The 23998-nt window shown below is 43.0% G+C and overlaps 1 protein-coding gene across 3 annotated transcripts in view; it reads left to right on the forward strand.

Annotated features, from left to right (window-relative positions):
• L3MBTL2 (L3MBTL histone methyl-lysine binding protein 2) overlaps window positions 1-23998 on the forward strand; it is a 197561-nt gene that overhangs the window by 91601 nt on the left and 81962 nt on the right. For all 3 annotated transcript variants that reach the window (XM_088468106.1, XM_088468108.1, XM_088468107.1), the window contains 3 exons: window positions 13943-14031; window positions 15041-15272; window positions 16150-16214. In XM_088468106.1, the coding sequence (XP_088324232.1) occupies window positions 13943-14031; window positions 15041-15272; window positions 16150-16214 (386 nt within the window). The remainder of the gene's footprint in view (window positions 1-13942; window positions 14032-15040; window positions 15273-16149; window positions 16215-23998) is intronic.

Below are 23998 nucleotides of genomic sequence, written 5' to 3' on the forward strand. Positions count from 1 at the left end.
ATTGTTAGTTGATAGTTGGTGCAGCCCCTGGTTGTAAAATTGATAATAAATTAATTAAAAAACAATTAATTGGTGCAGCCCTGGGCTGAATAATTAATAATAATTTAATTAAAAAAGTAAAAACAATTCATTGGGTGCAGCCCCTGGCTGAATAATTAATAAAAAGAAATTCATTGGTGCAGCCCCTGGCTGTTAAATTGATTATATATTAATTAAAAACAATTCATTGGGTGCAGCCCTTGGCTGTAAAATTGATAATAAATTAATTAAAAAACAATTTATTGGGTGCAGCCCCTGGCTGAATAATTAATAAAAAGCAATTCATTGGTACAGCCCCTGGCTTTAAAATTGATAATAAATTAATTAAAAAACAATTTCTGCGGTGCAGACCCTGGCTGAATAATTAATAAAAAGCAATTCATTGGTACAGCCCCTGGCTTTAAAATTTATAATAAATTAATTGAAAAACAATTCATTGGGTGCAGCCCCTGGCTGAATAATTAATAAAAAGCAATTCATTGGTACAGCCCCTGGCTGTTAAATTGATAATAAATTAATTAAAAAATAAATCATTGGTTCCTAAACCAACCATAAGATGAATTTAAAATGTCAGGCAGCAATGCCCCATTTAGCACATAATGCAATGGAAAAAGGTGCAAGATGGAATAATCCTTGGGCCCTCCCACCCACCCATGATTGGACCCCCATACACCAAGCTGCCAATGTGCATTGGACATGGAAATTAAAATGATCCCATACACAAACTGGCTTTACATTACAAGTTTTTCACACAATATTTATTCGTCCCCACTGGATTCCACCATAGGCGCCTCTGTCATTTTTTTATGTAATTGTTGGTAGAATTCTTCCTTGTGGAATTTGTAATTAATTTTAATGAACATCATCTTTTCCGCATTTTGAGGAAGTAACCTCCTACGCCTATCACTGACAAGGTTGCCAGCTGCACTGAAAAGTCTTTCGGCGGACACACTTGAGGGTGGGCAACTTAAGTAATGCAAAGCCAGTTTGTGTATGGGCCTCCAAATTGCCTCTTTTTCCTGCCAGTACTGAAAGGGACTGTCTGACATGCCTATTAGGATGTGATTTCTGAAATAGTCCTCCACCATTCTGTGAATGGAGACCGAATCACACATAGTCACAGTAGAAGAGATGTCACTAGTAAGCAGTTCTCTCAGGCCCGACCAGATGTCATTTATTGGTGACTGATCTGCATGACCAGCAGGCATTCTTTAAGGAAAATGTAGTCTTTCCCTGGCAGCTGCATAAACTAAAGGAGGAGATGATGGCGTTTCCCGTGCGGCTGCAGCTGACAATTTTTTTACCAACATCTCTTTGCACAGTTTTAGATTTTTGTCTGTTAGAAAAAAACTCACAAGGTAGGACTTAAACCTAGGATCCAGAATGGTCGTCAAAATTTATTTTTCAGATTTCAATAGATTGACGACTCTTGGATCCTGGTGAAGTGAATCAAGGGCTTGATCCACCAGTCCGACTTACTTTGCGCAATCGCTCTGTTTCACCTCCTCCTTCGGTTTCTCCAGCTGTTTTTGCAAAAGTCTGATCAGGGAAATGACCTGACTCAAGCTGGCAGTCTGAACTAACTCAAGTTAGTCTGAACTAACTTCATGTGTGGCAAGTTCAAAGGGTTTGAGAACCTTGCACAACACGGAAATTATTCTCCACTGCGCTTGAGTAAGGTGCATTCCCCCTCCACGGCCTATGTCATAGTCCGTTGTATAGGCCTGGATGGCCTTTTGCTGTTCCTCCATCCGCTGAAGCATATAAGAGGGTAGAATTCCACCGAGTTACTACCTCTTGCTTCAGCTGATGGAATGGCAAATTTAACAGTACCTGCTGGTCATGCAATCTTCGACAAGCGGTCGCCGAATGTCTAAAATGTCCGGATATTTTGCGGGCAACCAAGAGCATCTCCTGCACGACCGTGTCAGTTTTTAAAAAACCTTGCACCACCAAATTAATTGTGTGAGCAGAACATGGGACGTGTTAGAATTTGCCCAGATGTAATGCTCTCACAATATTCCTGGCATTGTCCCAAATCACAAATCCCGAGGAGAGTCCAAGTGGGGTAAGCCATTTAGCAATGATTTCCTTGAGTTTTTCTAAGAGGTTCTCAGCGATATGCCTCTTAGTGAAACTAGTTATACAGAGTAGCCTGCCTCTGTATCAGCTGTCTTTTGGTAGTTGTTGCTGTTGTAGGCAATACACCTACCCAGTGGGCTGTCACAGTCATGTAATCATTAGTTTGCCCTGTCCCACTTGTCCACATATCAGTGGTTAAGTGGACAGTGGGTACAACGGCATTTCTGAGGACATTAATAAGTTTTTTTTTAATGTCCTTGTACAGATTTGGAATTGCTCTTCTAGCGAAGTGGAATCTAGAAGGGATCTGGTAGCGAGGACACAGGAGCTGAATTAACTGTTGAAAACCCACTGCAGTAATGGCGGATACTGGACAAGCATCTAATACCAGCATAGCTGTTATGGCGTCAGTAATCCGCTGTTCAACTGTGTGATTGCTGTCATGCTTGTTTGCACTTGCAAATGATTGTTTGACAGTTAATTGTTTTTTGGAGGATACGCTACAAGTAGTCTTCCTCCTGGTCCCCTTCTGGGATGAAGATACACTGACAGCAACAGCAGCAGCAACAGGTGTAGTCATCAAGGATCCTTCTGGGGAATCACGGATAGGAGAGGAGTCAATCATGCTTCGAATACCAACATTGGATGCAGCCGGACTACTCCCGATGACTAATGAGGATGATGATGCAGGTGTTGGTGTTGGAGATCGAAGGCGCTTGGATCTCACAGAGAGGGAGCAGGTAGGTGACACTGGACTTGTTGCGTTTTGAGTTTTGGAACTTGGCAACGTACACTTTGATATTTGAATGCGCTCCAAGTGACATAACAAGGAGGAGGTTCCTAGGTGGTTTATGTCCCTCCCTCTACTCACTCTTGCATGGCAAGGGGCACATATGGCTTGACAACTGTTGTCCGGATCGGGGTGGACATAATTCCACACGTGAGAAGTGGATTTTTTTGTCTTTTGTCCCGGCATGACAACAATGGGCTTTGGCTTTTTCATCCATGGGCAACAGCTGTTGCCTTACTTACACAAAGTACATCCTCGGCATTAACATCCTCATCAGAAAACATCTTCATCATCAACATCCTCATCATCCTTAGTGCCTTCAACTACCAAAATATCCTCCTCCTCCATTTGCAATTCCACAGAAGCATCCTCAATGACTATGTCTGCAAGATGTTGACTGCCCTTCCCCACATTTACAGAGGGCACACAAATGTTGGAGATTGGAGTATCCTCCAGTAAACTAGTATTTAGGTCGGGCTCACACATGGCAACCGCGGACACACTTGCACTATCCTCTGGGATTTCTCAGGGCACACAGTTGTTTTTTCCCGAAGGGCTATCAGAATCAGCAGTCTTCCTAAAGAAAGTCCAAGGCCTTATCCTTTCCTTGCCACTTCGTGTAGTGACGGGCATATTGGCAATGTTTTGTTTATCTAAAGGCAACTTGCATTTTGCTTTTGTTTTCTTTACTTCTGTAAAAGTAGCTTTACCATATCGATGGCGTGACTTAAGCCCCGGGGCATAGGCCTTCATAGAGGACGAGGAAGTTGATGGCCTTGCACTGCTGGTGGCAGCTACAACATGTGGTTCTTGGCCTTGCTCTCCTGTCATGTGACAGCCCTCCATATTTTCTGCGGTCTTGAAGCAGTTGCGTTGCATTGCCGACTTGATAGATCTTGTGCGGCTAAGCCTAACACGCACAGACAATTATTTATTATTCGAAAAAAAAGACAAGGTTTTTTTTATTTTTCCTTCTCCAGAACTTTTGGGCTGGAGTCAGGCAGAACTAGCTTGCGTTGCCTACTTGCTGTATTTTGTGCAGTTAAGCCTAACACGCACACAGACAAATATATATTCCACAAACAAAAAAAAACAACTTTATTTGGGTCCAGAACTTGGGCCCAGATGGACGCAGCAGGCAGTACCAGCCCAGATGGATCAGCAACAGCCCAGATGGACACAGCAGACAACACAGCACCAGCCCTGATGGATCAGCAGCAACAGCCCAGATGGACACAGCAGACAGCACAATACAAGTTACACACCTCTCCCCAGCCCTACACTATCCACTCTCCCTGTTCAGTCTCCACAGCCGGAGTGAAATGGCGCCCGCCGCATCCCTTATATATAGAAGAGACGAAAGCTCGCGAGCCGCGAGATTTCGTCTCTATAGTTTTGCCTCGATTTTGGAGAGCCGAGTCGGCGGGAACAATCCGAGCCCGCTTGGATCCGATCTCGTTATTTTGATTGGGTTCGGATCTCTTAGATCCGAACCCGCTCATCTCTAGTTATAATGTCCCCAGGGAGGAATCATTTTGGAGGTTAAAGTTGGGTACACATTAGGTCAATCTATCTGACGATTGGTAAGTGTATACACACTTGCCAATCGTCTGCCCGATCGATGTACCAAGCTTGACAGCTCAACTAGGCGGACATTTATATTTCTGATACATCGGCCATCTGATGTGCTGCACAGCAGATCGAATGTGTCTGTGAACGACATTGTTCACAGATATCTCCGCTGTACACACCCAGTGATGCACTATAGATATAATGCCTGTTCAGTGGAACGGGCGATATATCTATTAGTGTGTACCCAGCTTAAGGCCTTTCAGGTTGTCACAGATGGAAGCAGGCTTAGAGTTAGTGGCTGCCTGGAAGGGTTATTTTGTAGATAACACTGACTCAACCTCCAATCCTGTTTCAGATGTCTCAAGGCAGGGGGGAAATTATCGGTGGTGCAGAGACCCGTACCTATGAAAGGGTCCTCAGCCAGTGGCTTTATAATGAGTCAGACTGACTCATTAGTACGCAGCTGCTCCGTGAGCCGTCAGTGACCGAGACGATACGGTGTGGAGGAGGAAGGGCAGGGGGCCTCCCCCCAGACTCCTCCTTTCTACCTCTTGAGTGATGACTGGCTGCTGCTGTGCGTGAGGCGGTCCTGCTCTTTCCGCTAGGGATGACATCACAATCTTGTGTCCACCCCTGGCGTGCCCACCACATTCACTCAGTGTGGCTCTATTGTGCCCAAAACTTAAGATGGCGCGCACGCATGGAAGTGTAAAGGGTGAGACGGAGACCAGGTGGATCATGCTGAGGTAACGGCAGTTGGGATCTGGGTGTAAAGCTCTGACTGTCATTGTGTTTACAACTCCAATGGAGGGCTGGGCATGCTGGGAAGTGCGGTGCCACTGACCTGATTAATGTATTATTATATCACCTCTATTGCTCCATCCACCGCCTGCCCTGCACTGTGCTTCTCATCCTGCATATGTCTCATCCTATGTACTTACTGCACTTATATCCCTCATTATCCCACATATGTCACATCCTATGTAATGTACTAACACATTCCATTCCCTCACCCCTGTAGTAACACATTATCCTCGCTCACCTCTATAGTAACACATTTCCCTCCCTCCCCGTGTTGTAACACATTCGACATTCCTTCCCTATCCTGTATAGATATACAATCCCTCCATCACACCTGTAGTAACTATACATCACACATTACCCTCACTCACACCTTTAGTAACTATCGATTCCTATCTGTCTTAACACCCTTAATGTCGCTATTTAGCATTATGAGTCGCACAAGAAGTAATTGCTCTCCAGACTTTGATTGTGGTTCCAAAGCACAAAAAGATAATATTCATCAAACAGCAGATAGTTACATGCTGTGATCTAAATACAATTAGCGCAAACAAATTATACAATCACAAGGTATAGTCGATACATACGCAAGCGCACCGGTCCCAGTTACAGTCATCAATCCAGAGGTCTGTGGTGTCATCCCAGAGAATGGGTACTAACTGGGACCGGGACACAGGCTATATACCCTAACAGATCATGATAACGATGTAGACAGACAAACATAATTCCATTGGTTCTTGCTCTTTGTAGTACGCTCTAGTTCATAGGGCAGTTCACTAGGGGTATGACCCAGTTCTCCAGATTACATTGTCGTTCTTTAATTGATTTAAATTAGATAGAGACACTACATTACAAATAATTTCCTATATTCCATAACCATCGAACACAAGATGCGACTCCCTCGCTGATAGGTTCAGATATCTGGAAATAAACAGTGTGTCAATTTAGTACCAAACATGCCATGTTTATCATGTTGTATACCATAAATATTAAATACATGCATTTTATATCATAATTAATAACCTTAATATAATCCATAATGTGCAGGAACATTTTATGAGTGTGTGTATATTTATGATTATATGTAAGTATGCTTTGTGTCTTCATGCAGCGGAAAAAGGTGCGCTGTGTGTTTCTATTTATAATTGCAACTGTATATATATATATATATATATATATATATATATATATGTGTGTGCACGCATTGTGGATACCCATGTGATCGTTTAAGTGTATGTATATATATATATATATATATATATATATATATATATATATATATGTAGAGAAACAAAGAACTGCGGCACTCCAAGACTAGTGATTAAAGATAAGCTGTATTATAGCCGACGTTTCAAAGCCTTCAGGCTTTTTTATCAAGGCACATACAGTGTGACATAAAACAAGTGTACATCAGAGTTCTTACCTTAAATAGGTAAAGGATCACGCTGGTTTGCTGCAGACCGGGGAGAGGGGCGCGTCACGTGTTCCGGGACGTCCCAGGATGATGAGGTCACGGCAATGCCGGGTTGTCATGACAACCCGCTTGTTGCCGGAAAAGTCTCCCCGGTCTGCAAGAGCAAAACAAAGATACGTCAATACAAAGTGACATGAAATAACTTACAAAAATGCAATATATCATATCTGTGGTGAATACAATGTTAAAAATACATAATAGAGTAAATAGAATACATATGACATGATGGAAATACACCCCCATCATCGCTATTCGAAATGGCCCTCGTACATGCAAAAACTACGAAAAAGGGCCTCATTTTCCCCATCATAGAGTAAATGTCAAATAGACACCCATGAAAGGCAAAATCGCACGCCATAAACAATGACATAGATAATGCACCCCTTTATTTGGGGGGAACTAAATGTGAGCCAGTATCAGGTGCTATGATCTTAACATGTTCCAATTGATTTTTTCATTGAGACCCAATGGAGCGATTGTGCCCAATTGATGAATCACAAATGATGAGGGTAGCACGCATCACCAGCGATGTGAATCAATCTGCTCACGAAATCGATAAAATCGTCGACAAATTTTTGGTGAGGGGATACGAGTTACACTCCCTGCTTAAAGCCAAGGAAGAGGTCTTAAAAATACCTCGAGAAACATTACTACGCCCTACAGTTAGAGATAAGAAAAACATCATTCCATGGAAAATGGAATTTCAGACCAGTAGCCCGGTGGTCCAAAGAGCGACCAAAGCATTGTGGCCTATCATTAAAACAGACAAGGATCTTCAGTGCTTTAAGGACAAAGTGCCCATGCCCTGTTTCACTAGGGGTCGAAGCATACGTGATCTAGCAGTCCGCACAGATATTACTAACTTGGTTCAACAACAAGCATCTAAGACATCTTTTCTCCATAGAACCACTGGCTGCTACAAATGCTTACATTGTACCACTTGCTCCCACATGATCACTGGCGATTCTTTTAAACATCCTAAATCTGACAAAATCAACTATATTTTAAATTGCTTATCATCTTTCGTAATTTACATCATTATTTGCCCGTGTGGCCTTTGTTATGTGGGTCAAACCACGCGCACTGTGAGAGAAAGGATGGCTGTACACCGGTCTTCAATCAAATCAGCATTGACAAAAAGGTTCTCTGACGTCACTTTCTACAAATGGGCCATACGTTAGCTTCCCTTCGCCACATGGTCATTGATCATGTTCCGGGGTCCCTACGGGGGGGTGACAGAGCTGGGAAACTTCTGCTCTTGGAGACTAGGTGGATTCATCAATTGGGCACAATCGCTCCATTGGGTCTCAATGAAAAAATCAATTGGAACATGTTAAGATCATAGCACCTGATACTGGCTCACATTTAGTTCCCCCCAAATAAAGGGGTGCATTATCTATGTCATTGTTTATGGCGTGCGATTTTGCCTTTCATGGGTGTCTATTTGACATTTACTCTATGATGGGGAAAATGAGGCCCTTTTTCGTAGTTTTTGCATGTACGAGGGCCATTTCGAATAGCGATGATGGGGGTGTATTTCCATCATGTCATATGTATTCTATTTACTCTATTATGTATTTTTTACATTGTATTCACCACAGATATGATATATTGCATTTTTGTAAGTTATTTCATGTCACTTTGTATTGACGTATCTTTGTTTTGCTCTTGCAGACCGGGGAGACTTTTCCGGCAACAAGCGGGTTGCCATGACAAACCGGCATTGCCGTGACCTCATCATCCTGGGACGTCCCGGAACACATGACGCGCCCCTCTCCCCGGTCTGCAGCAAACCAGCGTGATCCTTTACCTATTTAAGGTAAGAACGCTGATGTACACTTGTTTTATGTCACACTGTATGTGCCTTGATAAAAAAGCCTGAAGGCTTTGAAACGTCGGCTATAATACAGCTTCTCTTTAATCACTAGTCTTGGAGTGCCGCAGTTCTTTGTTTCTCTAGTGTCATTTTCACTGAAGGCAACCAAGCAGCTGCTGCTCGTACATTGAAGTGCCGGTCCATTGTTGTTCACGTATATATATATATGTATATATATATATATATATATATGTATCCTCAAACTGGTCATTATTTATTTTACTTCTGTCTGGACTAAAAGAATGACAGACAATGGGGTTTTGTCCTGTTCATGGATGGAGCAAGCCTTGGCAAGCAATCTGATAATTTTAACAAAAGGCTCCCCTAATACAACTTAAATACATCAGCATTGGATATTTGTTAACAATAGCTACACGTCTGGCAATTGTTTATTAATCTACATTTAGGACACTTCAATTGTGCATATCAGTGTCTGGGTTATATTTCAATTGCCACAGACATACTGTGTACATATTTGAAGTAAACAATCACAGTATCTTTGTGTATTCTTGATTATTTGTCACAGACATGTCTACAAGACAAATCTGTCATCACTGAATATATGAAGTCTTCAAATATATATATTTATATGTGTATTCGTGTGTATGGGGTATGATACGGTTTTAAACAGTATGCAGTGGTAATGTGATCACACGATGCTAATAATAGCATATTAGCATCACACACCATGGTTTCATGCTGGCGATGCATGATGGCGTCGTCAGAGGCAACCTAAAATGGCGTCGCTCGATATTAATTTTAAGATCTGGTCTCGGCCAATCATCCGGCTTCGACATAACTTATCCCCCTTCCTCACCTCTGTAGTAAGACATTACCCCGCTCACCCCTGTAATAACACATTCCCTTTCCTCACCTCTGTAGTAACACATTACACCAACTCACCCCTGTAGTAACACATTCCCCTCCCTCATTCATGTTGTCACACATTCCCTTCCCTCACTCTGTAGTATTACATTCGACATTCCCCTCCCTCATTTGTGTAGTAACACATTCCCCTCCTTCACCTGTCTAGTAACACGTTCCCCTTCCTCATCTGTGTAGTAACGCATTCCCCTCTCTCATCTGTGTAGTAACACATTTCCCTTCCTCACTTGTGTGGGTAACACATTCCCTTCCCTCACTGTTCAAATAGGGCAGTCACACCAACTGCCAGTGATGTTTGGCAGCACTTGGGATGACAGTTGATGTTTGAATTCTGAACTGTGCTTGCAACCACGATGAGACAGTCAGGCAGGACATTGCACAGAGGGAGGGAACATTTTAGCCCTTTTGACCCCCTTAGGAGTTGAATTTTGAGAAACCCCTTCTTAGTGGGTAAACCTTTGTCATGGAAGAATATACTCCCCGTTTTTCATGTTTCTAGGTCCAGGGTTTTGGGCTGGGCGTTGGTGAGTCAGTCAGGACATATATACATATATATATTCCACAGTCTATGGAGGCGGCACTCAGAGACTTCAGAATGAGGTGGAAAAAAGACCCCCTACGGGGTAACTTTAATATAACACCACAGGTCAACGTTTCGGGGACTGCATCCCCTTTCTCAAGACAACATGTTGTGTGTATGTGTGTGTGTGTGTGTGTGTGTATATATATATATATATATATATATATATGTGTATATATATGTATATATATGTATATATATATATAATAGATAGATATTATATAACTGCTATTACACATGTCTCATCCTATATACTTATACTACTCATCATCCCACACAGGGGCATATCTTTAATGGGTGCAGGGTGAGTCCATGGGGGACCCGCACCGCACACCCTGCACCCATACTTTGTATTACTTACCTCTCCGAAGTCCCGTGTCGGATCTACCAGCGCTGTTGAAATGCTGGAAAATGGCCGCCGCAGCCATTTTTCCAGCGTTTTGCGCATGCGCTGTGAGGAGATTGCTGGGAAAATGGCGGCTGCACCATTGCCCCTGCGATCTGCTCATGCGCAATAGACCCTGGGCACACTCTAGTGCCCAGAGTCTATTGATTCTGCGGTGGCCAGCCAGCCGTGTCAGTCACCGGAGTGAGAGGAGTGGGCCTGTGTTGGGGGATGCACACGGGCCTCCTCCTCTCTAACGACGCCCCTGATCCCACATGTGGCATAATACGTATTTGGGCTCCTACTGTGTGGCTTAATAAGAATTTGGTCTCCTATTGTGTGGTAGAATATGAATTTGAGCTCATATTTCAGTATATTCTCCTTCATGACATATAGGGCTTTCTGTAGTTCTTCCTCCCCCTTATTGGTGCTTTATATACAGTAGGGACACTGAACAATAAAGGAATACACAATTTCCTGTGTTACTAAAAAAGTGTTCGGTATGTACTGTATATTCACTAGCATTTTAGGAAAAACAGAAGAAATTACCCACGCATTGACATATAAACGAAAAATGCTACTGCAACAGTACTGCAAGTAAAACTCCAATGGATAGGGTAACACTGGAAGCAGTGGTTTCAACTTTCAAGTGTCATATTCATTAACAAGTGCTTTGCTTGCATTAAAAACATGTAGAATACATTAAAATCATCTGAGAGTATGAGAACAGCAGTAGTAGTGTTGTAACTAGGGGCAATGCTTGCAGTCCCTGAAGGCAGCTGTCACCCAATGAAACAGGTTTGTGACATTTTTGTGTGTCTGCAACTAAATTACGATTTGCCTGAGATTTTGTGGGTAGAGGTTTCATTTTGAGACTAAATTGAAAAACATTTATGCACCGCAAAATGACTACCTTAAATTGTTATTAGACTATCAAGAAATGCAAAATAGTAAGTTTTTTATTATTATTTTAATGCAGCAATTTTACAAAACCAAATCTTTAAAAAAAACATACATGCTGCCTTTCCGCAGCTAAGCCCATGAATCAGCAGCATGTCAGAGCAGCACACAATATGTCAATCACCTGTTCCTGATATACCCTGCTAGCTAAGGCTGCCAGAGAGTGGGGGGCTCGATGTCTGGGTGCTGTTGCTGCTGGAGGTCACAGGTCTCTGTCAGTCCGATGCACTGGGAGTATGGGGACAGGTGACGTCATGACATCATGTAGTGCTCTTGTGGTACATGTTTTACAGAGGCACAGTAACGTAGTCCAATGCCAGTATTAGCGGTATACTGGCCTAAGCCTCATTACGGAGCTTCTGTAAAACATTACCAGGACAAGACAACCCTGCCTTTGTAATGTTCAGGGTTGGATTTTGGGGGTTCGTCCATAGATTTCTTGGGACCCTTCGGGCCCTAGGCGGATGCCTAGGTTGCGTGGCGGTAAATCCGACCCTGGGTGACTCCTAAAACACTGAATGAATGACACAGCACCAGAGCAGGTCATGTAGGAGAAGCAGCCAGCAGCTTCTTGCATAGAAAGTTTCTGGCTGATGCTCCATATCGGCTACAAATGCTGTGATATGGTAATGCAGCAGGAGGTGTTATGCATTACTGATTTGATCTGCGTCCTGACGGCGCATCGTATCATCTGCGATACCTTCGGCCGGCTGAGTGACCATGGGATCACGCAAGCCAGCCACGGCAGATGAGTAAAAGAGGCAAAGAAATCTCCATCATGCGACGGAGATCCTGGCCTCTCCTTGCCCCCAACAGTGGCGATGCGGCTCTATTTTGGGAAACTGAGGCCGTCGTTGCATCCGCAGCTAAATCACCCCCTGAAATCACTCTTCAGACCAACATTAAAGACCATGTCTAGCAGGGCTGCCATCAGGAGAGGAATGCCGGGACTGGAGTCTCGTTCCTGGGCAGAAGGGGGCCCGTCCGCAGTGGCTGCCATCAATCTCCCTTGCTGTTTGTAATCTCCATATGCTATGCTTTGCCAGGATCAAAGATTGTGGATTGATTATGCTATCTGCCACAGTCTGAATGTATCGAGTGCTAAGCTGCTCATAAGCCTGCCAGAGTGTGACAATGTGTGTGTGAAGCCAGCCCCTCAGCCCCAGAACCTGTGTAATTTAAGAGTGTCCTAGTTTAATGGGATTGTATGAGTGTGTGTGGCCCTGACGAAGTTCAAACCTAGGCAAAAACCTAATCCTGGTCAAACTACACCACCATGCCAATTTTGGTGGAGCTAGGTATAAATCTCAGGCCGTGCATAAAGGACAAACAAATATAATCAAACACACACACTTTCTCGCTTAATACTGTATATAGATATCACTGATGTGCCCTAACTCGTTGCCTGTTTCTGTCTGATAGTTTCAATGAAATCAATTTGGAGTAGTATGCATTTTAAATCTGTTCATAAATGGCTTTAGTAGTTAATATATGGCAATCATTGCAACTAATTTTACAGAGAAATTTTCACTGAAATCCACTATGATTATAGTAATAGTATGGTAATAGACTCTGCTATTCCCCTACCTTGAGTGTCCTACAAGAAGATCTAAATAAATTTCCTCTGAAAGTCAATTGTATCAAGTGCAGATAGATGTTGGATAGAGGGATGACCACTGAACTATAGAGGTAATTTCCCAGAGCAGATTAGGGGGATTACCTCCCTGTTGTTAACAGAGAGTACATCTGCCCACAAATCACTTTAGAGAATGGGAGTAAGTAATTCATTGGGGTTAAATGAGTGACTGGTTAAAAGCATATGTGTTATCCCTGTCATCTGTGAAGACTGCAACTTTTCTAAGCAACTTACATCAGTTAGGAGCCGACTGTATTGTTGGGTTTAGTCATACATGCCAACTCTCCCTCATTGTCAGGGAAACTCCCTGAAATAGTAACAACCTCCCTGATTCCACCTTACCCCATTATGTAGCTGTTATATAAAAGAAAACAGAGATATATACATTCAAATGGGATAATTAGTATAATTTCTCTGCATTGGTTATAAGGCACAACGATCACAATTTTTCTGAAATGTATCAGTGTGTTTTTTTCATGAATAAATAGATCTTACTAAATGCTTTTAGGCTCGTTTACTTTTGGATGCAAGTCAATTTTATGGCACTCCCCCAGATGTAGCACTACACACCCACTTTACCGCCGCACTCATAGGTGTTGCTTTCACAATCTCCCTGAAATGCTTTTTCAATAGGCAAGTATGGGTATAGTGAGTGTAATGGTTTTATGTATGTGGTCAGGGGCTTCCTTCTAAAATTTAGAAGACAATAATGCAAGTAAAACGACAGCGCAGAATAAGGGCAAAAATAAATTGTAATGTAATCAAAACAATACTATATGATTCTAGACATTAAGGTTATATTATTTGAAATTAAGGTGCTTACTGTGTCTGACATTGCAAAATAATGTTCCATTTTTTATAGCTATCCATACAAAATATAACAATTGGAAAGAGTTCCTGATGAAACAACTGGTTGGATCAAAAACTATTTCAGCAGATTTTCATGTTAAGGTAAGCCATACATCTACCTAGCAACTGCTATGTTTGGGTTGCCTTGTTCCAGTGATAAGAAAAGGTGCATACATTTCATTATTAGTGTTAGCTTATTTATGTGTACAGTATACTCTCATAAAATATCTTTCAGAAGTGGGAATGAGACATCCACATAAACATAATACTACAGGCTGCAGATGAGCACTAATAGCAATGCAAGGAAGTATAGATTTATAACATACTGTAAATTAGAATTCTGAGCTTTCTGTCGTCCTGCTGCAGAAATTTTTTTGTCACTCTATTGAACACACTGTTTTTTTGCTGGTGTGGGCAGGGACGGCAACAGATGTCTTGTGGCCCGATTGTGAGGCACCATTCCCAATAGGTACAGACCAGTTGATAATTAACTCATACCCCTGTGACTCATCTTCTATATCTCTCCAGCCTCATCTTCTGCTATGTCTATCCAGCCTTATCCTCCCCTTTGTCTCTCCAGCCTCATCACCTGCTCTGTCCTTCCAGTCTCATCCCCTTCCCTATCTCATCACTGTCTCCCCATCTCCAGCCTTATCCCGCTCTAAGTCTCTGCAGCCTCATCCCTTTTGTCTGTCCATCTCCAGCCTCATCCCCCTCTTTGTCTTTCCAGCCTCATCCCCTCTCTCTTCAGCCTCACCCCCCTCTGTCTCTCTAGCCTTATCTACTACCCTGTCTCTCTTCTCCAGCCTCCCCCTCTCTGTCTCTCCATCTTCTTCCACCTCTCTGTCTCTCTAGCCTTTTTCCACCCTCTGTCTCTTCATCTCCAACCTCACCACCTTCTCTGTCTCTCCGTCTCCACTCTCTCCAGCTACTGCACATTTCCTCCTTTTCTCTCCAGCTCCTGCACCACTAGGAGTCTTGGGACCTGGGAAATCTGTCGCCCTAGTACCCTGGGCGTGGGCATGCACAAAACATGTAAATAATGTTATTATTTCATCCATTCATTTTCCTATTTGTCTGTTTTTGTTTTACTTCTCTTACCTGTCTGTAGTTGGCTGAGAACTTGAAGTGTCCATTCGGGCAGTGTATGCGGTTGGAAACTGTGGATAAGCTAAACATATCTTGCATGCGGATAGCTGTGGTTGATACGGTGATTGGAGGAAGGTTGAGACTCATGTATGAGGATGGAGAGAGTGCTGATGACTTTTGGTGCCATATGAATAGCCCACTCATTCATCCAATAGGCTGGTCACGTAGGGTTGGACACAAAATCAAAACTTCAGGTATATGGTATGCCTTTTTCTTTTCAAGTTTTTTTTATAAGTTTTTGATTGACAAATTAGACCCAGTTTCTCTGGCATCCGAGAATAAAATTATGCCAATGTTTATTTAATTTATCAACTGAATCTGTAAAATGCTTGTGCTTGTAATATGTATGATATAATTTGCCTGTGTGGCCTGAGATTATCAGTAATAAATCAACAAATTAATCAAGATCAATGAGATCATTATTATTATGTGGGTATATTTGGTTGGAAAGTGGCCACTATTGGGCTGTGTTTTCATTCACTTCATTAACAGGCTCTAGTAATAGTTGAGGAGATCTGGTTCCTCAGTCTGCCTAATGTTTGTCTCTTGTCAGATTCATCCACCTAAAGCTGGGTCCACATTAGACTATGTGTACCCAGACAAACTCGTGAGCGACGGGTCCTGGTGGGGTGCCAGCATTGGCAAGTGCATACACACTTGCAGATGCTAGCAGCGATGGAGCGACGGCAGGGGGAGGGGTAGCAGGGGCCATGCTGCATTTGGCAGCATGGCATCACTAACTATATCCTCACATTCTTCTGTATGTACAAAAGATCTGAGGATGTGACTGACAACCCGTGGGCGTCGGCATCGCGCGTACACAATGGACGAGATGAACAATTTTTAAACAATATTTATGTCTGATAATTAAATTTAACTTGAGTACATGTGTAGGTAGGATTGGTGCATTATATAGTGTGGAATGTGTTATGGTATGTGTGTGTATAGGTGCACAGGGGTTTGTGTATTTATCTGTATTATGTACATAAACTGTATTTGTAATTTTACACTATGGAAATATTGCAGTTTTATAGTTTGGTCTTATGTATTATATGCAATGATCTTTCTCAGGGGAAAAGCGACACCCAACCTTCTACAAGGTATATTGTGATGCTGTACCACACCTCTTTAAACAGGTAAGCCAGAAAGCTATGAGTTAATAAAACTGTGATTGAAAACGCAGTTTAATTGTTCTGCTCTGAAACCTTTACATGTTTACCTTGTTTTACATGTTTTAGGGGTATGATTATAAAACTGCAATTTCACAACATGACTCTACGCATTAGTTCTATTTTTTAAACATTCTCTATTTTAATGGAGCATCTTAAAGATAACAGGAATCTAACACAGGCATATGGGCACTAGTCACAAAGATATTATATGTGAACTGTACAGTGGGATCCTGTCAAACTTCCGACAGTCGGGATGCCGGCATTCTAATCTCGACACCTGTCAGAATCCCGCCGACGGCATCCCGACAGTAAGTACTGGGGTTAGGGAGATGGTTAGGGTTAAGCACTAGGGGGAGGGTTAGGTTTAGGGTGCGGGGAGGGGGAGGTTAGGTTTAGGCACTAGGGGGAGAGGTTAGGTTTAAGCATTGGACAGGGAGGGTTAAGGGTAGGGGGTACAAGTGTATTCTAACCCTGTCGGGATGCGGGCGTCAGAATTCTGACTGCCAGCATCCTGTACTCAACCCCTGTACAGTATTTCATTATGATCTTTCTTCAATAAATACGTACTTCTTCATTATACTAAAAGTGATTGCTGGCTCTTTCAGAGTTCATATGGACTTGGAGAATATAATATATATATATATATATGTGTCCTGCCTTGCCGCCCGCCGAGTGAATTACGTCACTGAGGCGGGACCGGTGCATCCGTGATGACACAGCCGCTGAGAGCATCAGGTGCCACTAAAGGTTACCATGGCAACCTGGCTCTATATAGTGGCCGCTTACAGTACGATATCTGAACAGAAAGTATCAAAAGCAAGTGTCTAAACACATGATTACAAAACACAGCACACGTGTTCATAATATGCACAAATGTCGATAGTGTAATGCAGGTATGGTCGATGTAAGTTAAACACAAATGCGCAGGCAGGTAAGTAAACAAACATAATACAACATTCTAAAGTGTGACCCACTGGACCAGTGATCAGAATGAAACGTTGAACACAGACCTTGTGGAGTCATGAGTCATATTTACTGTATTTCAAGTCCTGAGAGTGCCGCTGTTGATCTGTTTGTATGCTTGGTTTTTCAACCATATTGAGGGCACCCAGGCCAGTATTGTATTTACAGGTGAGTGTATATATGTATATATATATATATATATATATATATATATATATATATATATATATGTGTATATATATATATATATATATATATATATATTTACACATATATACATATACAGTACCGGACAAAAGCACACACAGCTGCTCATTCAATGGTTTTTGTTTATTTAAATTATTTTCAACATAGGTTAATACTGAAGACATCAAAACTATGAAAGAACACATATGGAATTATGTCGTAAACACAAAAGTTTTAAACAAATCAAAATATGTTTTATAGTTTAGATTCCTCAAAGTAACCCCCTTTTGCTTGGATGACAGCTTTGCACACTCTTGGCATTCTCTCAATCAGCTTCATGAGGTAGTCTCCTGGAATGGTTTTCCAACAGTCTTGAAGGAGTTCCCAGAGGTGCTGAGCACTTGTTGGCTGCTTTTCCTTCACTCTGCAGTCCAACTCATCCCAAACCAGCTCAAATGGGTTTAGGTCGGGTGATTTTGGAGGCCAGGTCATCTGACGCAGCACTCCATCACTTTCCTTTTTGGTCAAGTAGCCCTTACATAGCCTGGAGGTGTGTTTGCGGTCATTGTCTTGTTGAAAAACAAATGATGGTCCCAGTAAGCGCAAACCAGATGGGATGGCATGGCGCTGCAGAATGCTGTGGTAGCCATGCTGGTTAAGTGTGCCATGAATTTTTAATAAATCACCAACAGTGTCACCAGCAAAGCACCCCCACACCATCACACCTCTTCCTCCATGCTTCACAGTGGGAACCACACATGCAGAAACCATCCGCTCCCCTTCTCTGCATCTCACAAAGACACGGCGGTTGGAACCAAAAATCTCAAATTTGGACTCACCAGACCAAAATACAGATTTCTACTGGTCTAATGTCCATTCCTTGTGTTTCTTGTCCCAAACAATTCTCTTCTTCTTGTTGTTCATGCTCAGTAGTGACTTCTTCGCAGCAATATGACCATGAAGGCCTGATTCACGCAGTCTCCTCTGAACAGTTGATGTTGAGATTTGTCTGCTACTTGAATTCCATGAAGACTTTGTGGTCTCTAATCTGAGGTGCTGTTAAGTAGCGGTTTCTGAGGCTGGCAACTCTAATGAACTTATCCTCTGTAGCAGAGGTAACTCTTGGTCTTCCTTTCCTGGGGCGGTTCTCATGAGAGCCAGTTTCAATATAGCGTTTGATGGTTTTTGCAACTGCACTTGAGGATACATTCAAAGTTCTTGAAATTTTCCGTATTGACTGACCTTCATGTCTTAAAGTTATGATGGACTGTCGTTTCTCTTTACTGAGTTGAGTGGTTGGTGCCATAATATGGATTACAACAGTAGTCAAATAGTGGTGTCCACTGTGTACTAACCCTACCTCTGCACAACACAACTGATGGTCTCAAACACATTAAGAAGGCAAGTAATTCCACAGATTGACTCTTGACAAGGCACACCTGTTTATTCAAAACCATTCCACGAGACTACCTCATGAAGCTGTTCGAGAGAATGCCAAGAGTGTGCAAAGCTGTCATCAAAGCAAAAGGGGGCTACTTTGAGGAATCCAAAATATTAAACATATTTTGATTTGTTTAACACTTTTTTGTTTACAACATAATTCCATATGTGTTCTTTCATAGTTTTGATGTCGTCAGTATTAAGCTACTATGTTGAAAATAATTTAAATATAAACAAAAACCAGTGAATGAGAAAGTGTGTCCAAACTGTTGACTGGTACTGTATATACAGTATAATACTTCTATACATTAGAGAAGAACGGTTTGGTTTTGCAGGACTCCGAACACACCCGAGCTTGGGGTTTCTGAGTAGAACAGAGTTTCGGTTTAGGTCTTCCCGCCAAGTTCAGATCTCAAATTGACATAATTTTCCGGGAAATCTCAGATCTCACGTGCTTTGGATTGCATATAGAAGACCCCCTCTCATAATCAGGCGCCTTTTCACTCAGGAGAGTGTATGTAGAGAGTGTGTGTTTTAGTTGCTCTTGAGGATGCCATTAGAATAGAGAGAGTTTTAATAGGCAGATGGAGTAGGTGGGAATGGTGACTGCAGGTATCTTTGTCACTGTGTATGTGTGGTTGTTTGTCAGACACACTAGGAACTGCAAACTGTAAACAGCCTATTGTGTGTTTTTTCTAGCACCTGCAATCCAGTGCTGCAAACAGGCTGTTATATATATATTTATGTAATACAAAAGGTGAGAACATGTGTACTGTAGTAGTGTATTTATTTCTCATACAACATAAACATGTATGAGAAATAAATTATATTAAACCTACTACACTAAAAGAACATTCTCCTCTCCCTGCTCCTAGACTGTTTTTGGGAGTACGGTACCTCTCATCCAATAAGGGGACAGAGGACCTGATTCAGACATGCTCTCTAGGATGCGATTGCTCATAGCTGGCCGATATTTGCATTCTGCGCATGCGTATGCATCACATTGCACGTGCGCAAACCACTGCAACATATCGGGAAGCGCTCGCTCGCTCAGCATAGACAGCCCACTTGAATGAGTGACTGGAGAGGCCATTTGTGGGTGGTAACAGGGACAGGCCACTAGAAACGGGGTAGTGGAGGTATGAACACAGGCGTGTCTGTGTGTTTCCACGCCGTTTCATAGGCGTGCATAATTAACAGGCAGCGTCATAGTACACGTCACCTGGTTGTATTTCACACTGAAGTGATCGCAGTGCTTGCGGCCAGGTATAGTCAGCCTCAAGCGCTGCGAGCACATCCGATGGTGCTCGATGTACCAATGTTTTCATGCCTTCCTGGAGATGACGTGCGCAAGTGGGCGTCTTATGATTGGCTTGTGGGCATCTGCACACACAAAGTGATCGCTCGGAAGACATAGGACCTCATTCAGAGTCGGTCGTTGCGGCCGCTCGGTCGTAAGGGAAAAGGGGCCGGATATGCAAATGAAGCGCTCGCAAGTTGCTTTGTTAAGATGAGATCTTTAGATGGACGAGCGAAGGGAGGATGTGGCTGTAAGACTATAAATACGCCCCCTTCTCGTTCGCAATACACGTCATCTCCGGGCATATAAGGATTAATCGAGACCATCGGGAACCATCGGAGCTGGTCGTAGAGCTTAAGGTTGACCATACCCTCTCTTAAGCACTACGATCAAGTCAGTGTAAAAACCTCCCATGTCACATGTGCCATGACACTACTTAGTTAATTATGCACTCCCGTAAAACGCCGTTTGCATAGTCAGGCACGCCTGCGTTCGGATCTCCACTCCCCCGTTCACAAGCACCTTCCCCTGTTACCACCCACAAACGCCTCATCCTGTCACTCAAACTAATGACCTGGCCAAGTTGAAGGAGAGAGAAATTTCCGATCACAACAGCTAGTTTGCGCACGTGCATTGCGAAACTTACGCATGCGCTGTTTTGCAAACATCGCTGGGTACGACCGAGCGGCCGCTTACGACCGACTCTGAATGAGGTCCATAGTGGGCGTGCTAATGCCTTGCCATGCGATAGCCTGCCGTGCTGGGCGTGCGCATCTAGAGAGCGGCTCTGAATCCGGCCTAGAGTGAGGAGATCCAAGAGAGATATACTACACTCTTATTTATTAGGTTTACACGGTACGCATATTTGTGCGAAAGTGTGTGGAAATGCTGTTTAAAATGCAACACTATATGGCGCATCTTCTCACCCTTTTGTATTACATAAAGTTTTGGGACCATACAACAAGGGTTCACCTGGAGAACATTTGAGCAGCCACCATCACATCGGGAGTTAAGTGAAAAAAATAAAAAAACTGACTAACAAAGGATTGTACTCCTATATGGTCTAGCGCCTACATCAGTACCCCCTTTTTTGTCTGTTATATATGTTTGTTAAAGTGAACTTCCTGCCAGGGCCGTAACTAGAGTGGCGCGACATGTACCATGGTACAGGGCACCGCAGGACCTTGTTTGGCTGAGTTTGTCAATTTACTGTTTATAATCATTCTCACTTGTAGATTCCTCTTCTTTGATCCCTGGCACCTCCTGGCCACCTCTATCTCCTCCACTCCACCTCCATCTGGCCACCTCCCCTCCAGTCACGTTTAATTAATTTCAAAATATTTTAATAACCGGGACTCGAACCAATCACTCATAATTATTGAATTTTTATCATTGCAGTCATTGGATTCACACTGTATTTGGCAGTGACACATGGACAACAGTGGCTCTGGTAGTTTATAAAAAGCGATCGCTACTCCTTCATCACCATACTGGAGAAATCAATTTGTGATGCCTCTTCCTCATGAGGCCACACCGATTTTTTTTGGACATGCGCCTCATGTCCCTATTTGAAATATTGGGGGGCGGTGGGCACAATGCTCTTTCTGGCTCAGGACACCAAACAGTCTAGTTATGGCTTTGCTTCTTACACTTGTTTTTTCAGAATGATATCTAATCTATCTGCACTGCTGTATACTGTATATAGTCACTTGTGTATGAGGGCAGAGGCAGTGTGATTTCAAGACTATTTGTCCAAAAAATAGTATACTGTGCTGTGTCTGAGTGAGCTGAACCCCAAAGAAGAGAGGGGGTTTTGGAGAGACAGAGTATATTCAACTACAGTAGCTAGCTTTACTCCTGTCCTCGTGTAAAAATAAAATCAATCATGGATTAGTCGATACAATAAGATCAACCCAGTACTAATGCTGGTAGTCATAGTACTTCAACATCTACTTTTAAAAGTAGAAAAAAGAAAAAGAAGGTGTAAAAAAAAAGGGCAGCTCAAATCTAAAAGTATTTCCCAATCTTAAAGAAGGGTTGGATATGATATACCGACAAGTGGAATGCCGGCTGTCAATCCTGATGCCTGCAATGCCGACAAGAGAACGGTAAGTAGTATTCCCCTGTCCTATTTACTCCCTAACCCCTCCTTTCCTGCACCCTAACACTAACTCTCCCTACCCCGCACCCTAACTCTCCCGGTAAGTGCCTAACCCTCCTCCCTTAGTGCCTAACCCTAACCTCCCCCCAGTGATGCCTAAACCTAACCTACCCTGTCTGGAGCCTAACCCTAACCTCCCCCCCTCCCGCAGCCTAACCCCAAGTCCCCCAGGGGTGCAACCTCCCCCCCGCAGCTAACACCTACCATATCCTCGCTATACTTACGTTTGGGATGCTAACTGTCGGGATTCTGGCTTTGGCATCTCCAGCCATGTCGGGCTTCTGTCGCCGGTCTTCTCACGCTGATCGGGATTCCGGCGCAGGAATTCCGGCAGTTGGCATCCTGGCCGTCGGTAAATTGACCGCATCCCCTTAAGGACAACATCACCTCTAACTATGAAGACAAAAGTTACTGCCAAAAAACGTAAAATTACCAACATGCCATACACGACATGCAGTGGCAAGGAAGGCTCAGACCATGACCTTTATTTGCAAGTGGTGGTCTTGTTAATGCTGTTTTATGCACTAGAATGCCTATTGTGAAAGCCAGGGCCAAACAAAGTCAGGCATCTTCTGTAACCACACTTGCTCTTAGTCTAGAAGCGTCACCTCTAAAACTGGCAAATCAGTGCACAAAACACCCCCACTAAGGCTGAAGAACAAACTGTGTGTTCACAAACTTCACAGATTCAAGAGGAGAGTCTAGGGGGTAAATTTACTAAAGTGAGAGTTTTAGAAGTGAGTTTTAAAAGTGATGTTGCCCATGGCAACCAATCAGATTCTACTTAACATTTAACTAGCACCTTCTAGAAGATAATAGCTAGAATCTGATTGGCTGGTATGGGCAACATCACTTTTAAAACTCGCTTCTAAAAACTCTCACTTTTGTAAATTTATCCCTAGGGGTGTTCACATGTGCTGTGTGCGTGTCTGACATTTTTGACACACTGATCCCAGAGAAACCTCCTTCCACCATTGCTGAACCCTCTGCAAATGTTAAAATGGGTAGTAGTAAAGTAATGATGATGGTTTAGACACAGAAATTGAGGGTGCTACCTTGGAAGTGCAACGTGCTGAGGATGTTGATGTGGAGCTGTAACTACACATTTTGGTGCCATGTGCCAGGAAGTGCATTGGTGCCCCCCTACTTTAAATAGGAACCATGGGGTGCATCCAAAAAAGGGTTGTCTCTGGGAAAGTACCCCCAATTCAAATTACACCATACAGTCGTGCCCCTTATTCATGTTATACCACACAGTAGTACCCTATATATATATATATATATATATATATATATACATACACATTATTTGCACACAGTAATGTCGTTTATACATGTTTCAACACAGAAATGCCCCGTACACAGTAATTCCTCTTACACATTATGCCACACAGTAATGCCCTTTGCAGTTACAGGGGGGGAGTTGCAGGGTACAGAGGTATCACACTTTGCATCGGAGCAGTTGCAGGGGGAGGCTGTTACTGGATGTGGGGGTGCAGTTGCAAGTGGGTGCATTTATAGAGTGTGGGGGTACAGTTGCAGGGGTGTCACTTGCATGAGTGACAGTTGCACGGTGCAAAGGTGGGAGTTACAGGGTGCAGGGGTGGAAGGTCATGGTGAAGGGATGGCAGTTACAGGGTGCAGGGTTGGAAGGTACAGGGTGTAGGGGGGGTGCACTTACAAGGGGCATGTGTGTCT

This window comes from Taudactylus pleione, unplaced genomic scaffold (assembly GCF_031769625.1).
Source record: "Taudactylus pleione unplaced genomic scaffold, aTauple2 ptg000080l, whole genome shotgun sequence".
In the NCBI taxonomy this organism is placed as follows: domain Eukaryota; kingdom Metazoa; phylum Chordata; class Amphibia; order Anura; family Myobatrachidae; genus Taudactylus; species Taudactylus pleione.